Source organism: Acomys minous (genome assembly GCF_964271855.1).
Source record: "Acomys minous genome assembly, chromosome: 5".
In the NCBI taxonomy this organism is placed as follows: Eukaryota; Metazoa; Chordata; class Mammalia; order Rodentia; family Muridae; genus Acomys; species Acomys minous.
This window is the reverse complement of record NC_140494.1, coordinates 31,638,898-31,648,795: the sequence shown is the minus strand read 5'-3', so window position 1 is coordinate 31,648,795 and position 9,898 is coordinate 31,638,898. Positions and strand designations below refer to the sequence as shown.

Genomic DNA, 9,898 nt, shown 5'->3' with positions numbered 1-9,898 from the left:
GTGTTCATTGTCTGATTCGAGGTCTCTGGCTTCTGCTACCCCATCAATACTGGATCCACACTGGGATTCCTCCTGGATATCCTATTGTTGCCCTGTGCCATGTCCTGTTGCCCTGCAGCTATGGCTCTGCAGAACCAGCCTCTTCAGGAACTCCAGCAGACCATAAACGGGTAGATATTGGAGTGGGAAAACTCAAAGGAAGCCCTGGACTTGAGCCTGGGTTGTAGCTGAGTTGTCAGCCTATCACCTCTCCTGTTCGCATACCCTCCTACAGTGCCCAGGTGAAGGGTGGGGCCAGCTCTGCATAGCCCTTAGACATCAACATGGCCCCAGGTGGCAGCCCAGATCAGGGATGGAAGTTGGCCTTTGGTGCTAACATGCAGACATTGACACTGGTCCCTTGCTGCTTTAGGGCTATGGAACCACGTCTTTTGGGGGCCTGGTCTTTGCCAACTGATAAACATTCTAGTATGGACTCTGAGAGCATGCATACTACACACACACACACACACACACACACACACACACACACACACACACACACGAAAGGGGGATAGGGTGAAAGAGGGAGGGAGGGAGGAATGGGAAGATACAAGCGAAGGGATAACAATTGAGATGTAATCTGAATAAGTTAATTAAAAAATAAAAATAAAAGCTACACAAGTCTGCAGAATAAAAAATATTTATGTAAGTCTGTTTTTTTAACTGAAATCATAAAATAAAAATATAATTTCCATCTGCTGCTACGTAATGTGCCCTTGGCTATAAAACCCTCATCTCTATCTATAGGTGGCACTTAGTGGCCTCTCTCCCCTTACTGTAGGAAATCCTACCTTGGACCCCCAACTTCTATGGCATCAAATGACTGTCTCTGTCCTCTGGTGGCCTTGTATTCTCATGGTTGCCTTGGCCAAGATGATAAGGAATAAATTGAGAAAGAAAGGTCGAAGTGTTAAAACTCAGCTTCCATTTCTGAATCCCATTCCCCTGATAGTGTGTGCTTTCCCTGAGAACTGTAAACTATTGTCCATTCTTCTAGAGGCAGTGATTGTAGCCATCGTTTCAGCTTTACTGGGACTGTGTCAGCCAGCTGTGCTGGATTCATGCCTCGTGCCATTTCCAGTGGATACAGCTGTACCGACAGAACACACCTGAGGCTTATGGATGGGTCTGTGTCTGAGGGTTGGGCTATAAGGAAAGAGGGAAATGATATATCAGACATATCAGGAGGTATCCAGATGGGGCATGAAAGAGCAGCGATGATTGCTATCACGAGGTGAGAACCCTGTATCAGACTAGGTAGGAGATCATGTAAAGGTGGCAGCCGTCTGGGTCTTTTCATGGAGAGATGTAACTTTTTTTTTTCCCTTAGAAGGAAAGGTGAACCCTCCCTAGGATGACTTGGAAGTCTGTCCAAGTCTTGAGGAGCCATTGCTGTCATGTGTCCTGATCACTGCCATTCTGACTCTTTGCACCAGGCAGACTCTTTATGTATATTTAATCTGCATTTCCCAGGCAGCTAAGGGTTTTGAAACTTTCTAAAGTGTTTGCCAGCCATTTCTATTTGTTCTTTTAAGAACTTTGTATACAGTTCCAAAGCCTGCCTTTCTAACTGGTTTGTTTATTTATTTATTTATTTATTTATTTATTTATTTATTTATTTTCAGTTCTGTGCATATTCAAGACACTAATCCCCTGTTGGATGTAAAGCCAACAAGCATTTCCTACCACTGTGCAGGCGACCTCCTCACTCAGCTGGCATCTTTGCCTATCTGTTAATCAAGCTTAATTCCAACAAAGGACTATGAAAGACACAGGCTATGAGAAGCTGGAGTCAAATCTATATAGGCCAGTGTTTCATTATCTACTGGGGATATAGGCTAAGAACACTCACTATTTGATCCCATGTATATAAAACTGTATATGATATATGTGAATATGTACATACACAAATACCTACATATATGTGTACATACATACATACATACATACACACAATTTTTCCATATATACATGCCTATAGCAAAGTTCAGTATATTAGAAAAGAAGCTAAAGGTCTAACCACAGTAACCAACAGTAGGCCAGGACACTGCCTACAAAGGACTGTATTTGAAATGCCTCTCTTGCCATTCAGTGCCATTGAGGCACTGAAGATTCTGGAAGTGTCACCTGAACCACAGTTCTGTAACTGTGGGTATCATGACCTTGATGTCTTTGACACAGAAACAAAGGAGCTAGGTACATAGTTGAGGTGCTGGATAGGTGCAGTCGCTCCTCAGCATGATGCCGTGGAGAAGCATACTGTGCTATCACACTTCACAGAGCATTGAAAATTGGCAAACTTATGTTGGTTTAAAAATATTAAATGCAAAAATGTTCACATATTCTTTCAGATCAAGGTTTCTGGTATATAGAACCCTATAAGCAGACCATAACTAAAATCGAATAAAGGCCACCAGAGAAGAGCCACCTACTTTTTCTCCTAGAAGGCTACAACCACTCTCAGTGCTATCTTCAAGATAAATTAGATGTTTGACCCCCTCCCCCCCAAAAAAAAACACCACTTCACAAAACAGAAAGATGCTAGAAATTATATTTGAAGTTAACCTTTTTTAAAAGACACCATTTGCACGATCATTAAACTTGAAAGTCAAGTTGATGCGGGAATCCTGAAGACACATTAGTACAGAGACTTAATTACAGTAGTTGCCGTGTTGAAATAAAGCAAGCAGGTCCCCAGAATCCACATCATAATGTGGCTCTTCAGCAACTCAGCTGTTGAACACACTCGGCAAAGGCAAAGGCACTCCACTAAATGATGTCTCCGCGTGTCCTTCCTTGCAGCTACCAGGAAGTTCAGACTACATCAGGGTAGGAAGCTTTTGAAGCAATTCCACAGTGGTTGTTTCTACCCCTGGCAAGCATCATGTAGCCATCAATGCCCCAGTTTACACCCCAGCTGAAAGGAAACATATATTTTATTTAGTAGAAAGATCAACGCATGGTGGATTTATTGCAATAACTGACAAGAGGCAAACCTAACAGAAGGAGCAGAAAAGGTTGAGGGGTCTACTCCTGAGTACCAAGAGGCACCTCACACAGGACAGTGAAGACCACAACAGAGAAAGAGTGGTGTGTCACGTTTTAGAAAAGCAATGGCACAAAATGACACTGACACCAAGAAACCAGTAACAGAAGGGGAAGGTTCCGATCACACGTTGTGACTAGGTTGTTTAAGCTATAGGGACCTTCAGAGCTTAAGGACTGGAGACAAATGCAAAGAGCTGTGTAAAAGCCAGATGACCATTGCAGTGTCCCTACAGCACAGGCTCTCCAGACACCGAAACAGGCATACCTGGAGGAAGGTGGCTAGCCAGTCTAGACAGGGAACTCCTAGATCATTGAGAGGCATTGCCTCAGTGTAGAAGGTAGATAACAATTGAGAATATGTGATGTTAACATCAGGCCTCCACACATAAGCAATTGCACACACAGTTATTCACAGACATGCATGCTTGTACACACACACCTCAAACATGTACATAGGAAAACAAAAACAGACTTTGTTCGACTTAAGTGATACAAAATTTTCTAGGCTGTATACTCAAACATTGACTACAAGAAATAATCCCTTTGTGAAGGTTCTGGAAGGCCACCTCATGCCCTTAAATAGTGAATCGTCTCTCCAGCCTCTGGAATTTCAAATGTAATTTTTTTTTGGCAAATTATACCTGTTCTTGATCAGCCAATATTCATTGCCATGTTTTTCACGTCCGATAAATCCATAGCCAACCACCAGAACTGCATGATTTACATTATAGCTGCTACAATTTGGTTCATAATAAATACCTGAGAAATAAAACAAAAGCTGACGTGAGATGCCCATGACACCTGACAGCGACCACTGCCTCCAACAATAGAAAAGTGTTTTCAGAGATCCTTGAAATGATGTATACCACAATCAGACTTAGGAGTTGAATGAATTGTTACTGAGAATACTTATGTAAATAGGCTTTCATATCAAACTGAAGACACCAAAATTGCATAAATTAAAAAAAAACACTTCCTGTTCACTCAGGTATTTAAGTTTTATTCCTTCTCAAATCTCAGATGGGGTTAAAGACCAGATAGTTTAGTCTTTTAATTGAACTTAGTAGGTTAGGGGTTAAGATGTTTTTAGATGAAGATAGATGTTTTAAGTTAATAGATATGATAGATATTGATTTTCATTCAGAAATTTAGACCCAACAAGATAGGAAAGATATTTACTTCAAGTTTGCCAAATACAAATAGCAAAATCAATATGAATGCAACATTTATATAATTCCTGATTGCCTCATGGTTCTTCCTGCTGTATGTAGTTTATTTTATTCATGTGTAATAATATAAATGTATACATTAAAAAAGAAATATAATAAAAAATGTAATAGCTGCTATTTCATCTTGTTTGAACATCTTGTAGGAATACATGACAAGTCAATTAAAAAAAACCAACCAAACAAAAACCAACCAACCAACCAAACAAACAAAAAAACCCCACCTGCCTTGATGCATATAAGATGACTAATTGAAATCTAATTTCTCACTAGAATCTCATGCCAAGAAAAACTCACTAATAGAAGTTACAGTTACTTAATTCAAGAGGCTCATTAATAATTTGATTTTGGATATACTTCTCCATAAAAATCTAAACCATTGAGGATAGTTTTTAAAGTGAGCTAAACATAAATTTCATGAAGCACTTTGCACTTACTTCCATGAGAGGGTCATATCAGTTGAAGACAGGACTCAGTATTATTGAGTGGGGATGAAAAATCCAGAAACCCAAGCTCACATACAATCTCATAGATAAATGACATTTCATGAACATGGCATGGCCCAAGGATGTCACAAGGTATTATATATATATATATATATATATATATATATATATATATATATATATGTGTGTGTGTGTGTGTGTGTGTGTGTGTGTGTGTGTGTGTGTGTCTGTGTGTCTGTGAAAATATACATACCTCCACTGTAGAACCTGAAAGAATCATGGGAAGCATCAACTGCCGCGGCAACGGGCCCAACAGATGCTACAGTAACTAACAGGTAAAGCTCATGTCTTGGGAGGGCCACAAAACTTGTCACATTAGCAATAACATTCTCACGACTGTGTCTGCAGGGTCCTTCCTTTAAACAGTAAAGAGATAAGGACTCAGTTACTTACACCTAAGCACAACACTGTGCACTTTGCTGCTGAGCATCCCCATGTCTGGACTGCTATACATTATCCCAGTATGAGAAATAAACTGGAAGATTCGGAACTGGGAATGAGCTCTCATGTCCTCAGTAGCACCTTACAGAAGGAAATCTTCATTATATGTGAAAAGGCTTGTATGTTCTCCACGTGCATGGAAGCAGTGACATCTACAAGGAAAACACCACCCCAGAAGTTGTTCAATGTCTGATAGGACAGATATTTTAACAAGACCAATTGTGATGTATCCCACTTCTAAAGGGAGTTCAGGAGACGGTGGATTATTTCTGAAAGTGTACCCTAACTGGACGGTGAAAGATGACAACACATGGGAGGTCCACTTACTTTTTCTTCATATGGGTAGGTTTCCTCAGCTTCGATACCTTTTTGCTTAACATACTCGAAGGCCTTGAGTGTACAACCCGAAACACATCCGTCATTTTTTTGAGGCTTAGAACAGTCTATTAGGTTCTGCACACTCAGAGAGGTGAGGTTGCCAGTTTCCGAGAATATCTGTCCTTCTATGGCACCAACTGCAGCAAAAGCCCAACAAGAGCCACATGTACCCTGATCAGGGAAGAAAATATTTTCATACATAAACAAATATCAACCCAAGCAAAAACATTAGCAGCATAATAATTTAGGAAGAGATGGACTTGCAGTTGGTAGGTGCCTAGAGAAGACTAGTACTCTCCTAGAGAAAATGACTGCTGGCGGTTTGCTCTTGTCTGTGCACAGTCTGTGCTGCTCCCCACCGCACCTCCATGCCCAATAACCGTTTGAGCAGGACCTACTGGTTTTATGGGTTATTATTGAAAACAAAAGAAGAAATAAATTCCAGAGACAGATGTGGCAGAGGACAATGGTTAGCGAGAGGGTATGTATGGTGGATGGCTAGAATAAATATCCGTTGTATAGATTTATGAAACTCCCATAGAAGAAACAATGAACTGCACATTCTGCACACTCAGCAGACACACAGAGACAAGTATTTTTATCTTAAAAGTGGTTTAAAAAAATGGGGCACCTGCCTTTGTCTTACCTGATCCTTCACAGGAGTCACATAGCCTTCATTTACCCAATTCTTAGATGCGGGTAATTTTTCAACCCAAGGTAGATAGATCTCTCTCATTGACAGTGCAGCTGGGACTGGAATATCATGCAGCGATTGTCTGAATTCTTCACCAGTCTTCAAGGAAAATAACATTAATCAAAAACAAAGCAACACACACACACACACACACACACACACACACACACACACACACACACACACACACACACACTGAAACATGACTCCATTGTATAGAACCAAAGAGAACACAATGTGAAAAAAAATCCATGTTGCACTTACTGTGTCAGCAAAGCCGTTTACGTCCATGGTGAAGCCGCTCTTGAGGCTATTCTCCTCATTGTGCCATTTGATCATTCTCACATTTTCTTCCCATATTGCTCTCCTCAGTGGTTCTTCCTTCTGGAAATGAGCATATTGGATGACATGTCTTTCTAATTAAACTCTGGAAAAGGCTGACCAAGTGGACTTGCTGCTGCAGTTGAAAAGAGGCCAGTGAGGGTGAACTAGAGGGAGCTTTGGCCATACATTCTCCTTATACTGAGGAAAAGGGAATCTTGCCATCCTGGGCTCATGATTGTGATTAGCTAATTTCTCAGTGAAAAGTAGTGTCAATGACCTCTCATGTGCTTAGATACTTGCAACAGCAATGACAATTCATTATGAGAATATTCTGGACAGTTTCCTGTTTACCAACCGTGCTGTATATTTTGTTGTATTGCATCTTCCACTCTTCCCATTCATGATCCAAATTAGAGTCGCGTGGTGGAGCACCTGCGGCCAACCCAAAGCACAGGGTCAACACAAAAATGGCATAAGCCATGTCTTAGGAACCTGAAGAGGGAAGAAAGATGAAGACACAGCTACACCAATAGTTTTAAAATGTCTTCTCACTATTTCCTAAGAAACTAAGCCATTCATGGTCAATAAAATTCTTTGAACTATTCTTCCAAATACTGTTTTTTAGAAGATTATAGAAAAGGGTTCAAATATGTTTGACACAAATGAACCTGGTGGTAATTAGACCCATTGCAAAACGAGGAGCATGTGCCCACACTCCTAGCAAGGGGTCCAGATGTACAGCATCTTATTATTTCAGAAAGATCTCCTTAAACGCTGACAACCAGAATCGAAAAAGAAACATGGATGTAGGGTATCACTGACTCCTGATTTATACCAAGTGAAACTTTTATTGTGTGGTATCAAATCCAAGGTTTAATGTGAGCCCCATTTTTGAGGCCACTTGGCCTTATATACTTTTCTAAATACATTAGGTAGTGAGCTTGTCTTGAGCCCCCCCCCCCTTCTTGCATGAAAACTTTGTGAAATGTCCTCTACTAAACAACGTTGCAAGAATCACAGGGGCTATTCCTTCTGTACTACAATTGGAACCATGCAATCAAACTCTCCACGTACCACCTTAATGAGAACAGTGTCATACTGTAAAGACATAGGAAACCAGATCCACAAACGGAATATGGACTTTCTGGGTCTGTAAAGCATCACTCCCCATAGAACCTGGATAGGGATTTGCCTCCTTATACTACATTTGCACAAGTCAAATGAGAACAGATTTACCCCTCCAGAGTTAACTCCCATTCTGCCTTGGCACAGGCAGAGCCTCACCTGTGATGACTTGCGCTGCTTCAGTCTACTCCACAGACTCAACTCTTCAGTGGTTTCTGTGCTTTCGGGATCCAGGATAGCTACACCCTACTCAAGCTTTAAATCCCAAGTATGTGGACAGTTGGTCCCACCCCTCCATCATGCCCTTGGTTTGATTGGTTGTGTTGGTGACTGGATTATACCTCCAGGCAGGGGGACTTCAGGCTCTTTCTGTGATATGATCTCAGCCTGACGCCAAAAGGTTGAGCCTGAGGTGCTTCTGCTAACAGCGGGGAGCTAAATTTGTTGACCTTGTCAAAGGAAGTTAGATAGCCATCCGGTAGGCCTTGGATCACACTGTATCTGACATTTTGCTTGATGGCTGTGTTTTCTGGAATAGCTGCATGCTGATGTACCCAAGCAATTTAGAATGAGAGGTTTTGGATACCATGCTTGGTGTGGACTTAGTCACTATATTCTATTTTGTGTTTAGTTCACAGCTGTGGTTGGATCCTGTTGAGAATGCAGACCTTGGGGTGCTCTGTTTGCCTGTGTCAGGGTGAAACACAGTTGCATCTCACAGGGATCTTTAGGAGGCAGTGACAGTCAAAAAGGAAGGTGATGTTAAAGGCTGAAGCATAACAGGAAATATGAATGAGTGTGCTGTGAGGGGGTCTCACTAAAATTTCCGGCTCGTCTCTTGGAGATTAAATTGAACTACCATATGGAAGCACCTTCCTCCCTGTCTTCATTGTGGTAACACATTGGAAGCTCCTATACTTACCAGTTTCATGCTGGTGGTCTGAGGGGCGCATACGTTGTTTTGCAAACACCACAAAGAGACAGTTAGAAGAATGTCTTCTTCAAGGTCACTCTAGACACAGAACAGCAATTCTCTACTCTGTCCCTCTCCCTAAGTACCCACACTTCCTTCTCCTCTTGTAGATACTTGGCTACAGCTATTGGCTGGATATTTTTGTGTTAAAAGAGTCCTGTTAAAAGGTTGTTTCTATTGCACCAGTATTAAAAAGTGGGACCATTAATAAACGTATTGTACCACAATAATGATTATTGCATTTTTTTTCATTTTCTCAGGTTCTATATCATATCACATGGCACAGACAAGCCATATTTGAATTATCCATCGATTATTGCATTTGGTGGCTTCCATAGGTCAGGGAAGAAATGTATGTTATCTATATGCCATACACTACCTGAGAAATGGCTAAATATAGGAGATATAGTGAAGGATAATTTTTTAGGCTCTTGTAAGATTTTTAGAGAAATTGAAAAGCTCCAATAAGAGACATCAGCTCTTACTATACCACTTACACTCCTCTCTTTCCTGTGTAGCTTCTGCTTGGTTCACTCTTCAGGCATCCTATTCATTTTTAATTCATTCTTTGTATATTGCCATATAGTATAAGTTTGTCATATTCTTTCTGTTCACCTAACTTCTCCACGATCTCTTCTCTCTCTACCTACCAACTCAACTTCGTGTTCCTTTTCTCACTCACTAAAACGGGGGGAAAAAAGGCCACTAAAAATATAGTGCCTGATTTATGTTGGCCAACTACTCCTGAGCATGTGGCCTGCCATAGAACGTATGTGACACACTCGGTGTCATGCCACTGAAGAAATCTGGTTTTCCTTCTCCAAGCAGCTCCAAGCTGTGTTAACTTCTTGACTAGTGGTGGGACTTTTTTTTTTTTTTTTTTTTTTTGCACATTTCTGTCTCCTTCATGCTGGGATTTTTGTCTGGTTGAGCTCTTTAGATCTTGTACATGATGTGACAGGTATTGAAGTATGCTCTACACCGTAGGTCTATTGTTATAAAATGACAGCAAGAACATGTAAAAACCGCTAAGAACAAGACAGGGCATCTCAGTGTTATTCATCTTACATCTTCTTCGAATAAAATGCAACATGGAAGTAATAATTTATATCAATGTTTTGATTTCCTTGACTGCCTGGTC

General features: G+C 40.9%; 1 protein-coding gene across 1 annotated transcript in view; it reads right to left on the bottom strand.

The window, feature by feature from the left end:
• Window positions 1-2,634: 2,634 nt before the first annotated feature.
• LOC311597543 (cathepsin J-like) overlaps window positions 2,635-9,898 on the bottom strand; it is a gene marked incomplete at its 5' end in the record, with an annotated part of 45,563 nt that continues 38,299 nt past the window's right edge. Inside the window, 7 exons of the mRNA XM_084781735.1 lie at window positions 2,635-2,959; window positions 3,732-3,849; window positions 5,016-5,178; window positions 5,591-5,812; window positions 6,288-6,434; window positions 6,600-6,719; window positions 8,126-8,329. Of these exons, the coding sequence (XP_084637861.1) occupies window positions 2,857-2,959; window positions 3,732-3,849; window positions 5,016-5,178; window positions 5,591-5,812; window positions 6,288-6,434; window positions 6,600-6,719; window positions 8,126-8,329 (1,077 nt within the window). The 3' untranslated portion in view covers window positions 2,635-2,856. The remainder of the gene's footprint in view (window positions 2,960-3,731; window positions 3,850-5,015; window positions 5,179-5,590; window positions 5,813-6,287; window positions 6,435-6,599; window positions 6,720-8,125; window positions 8,330-9,898) is intronic.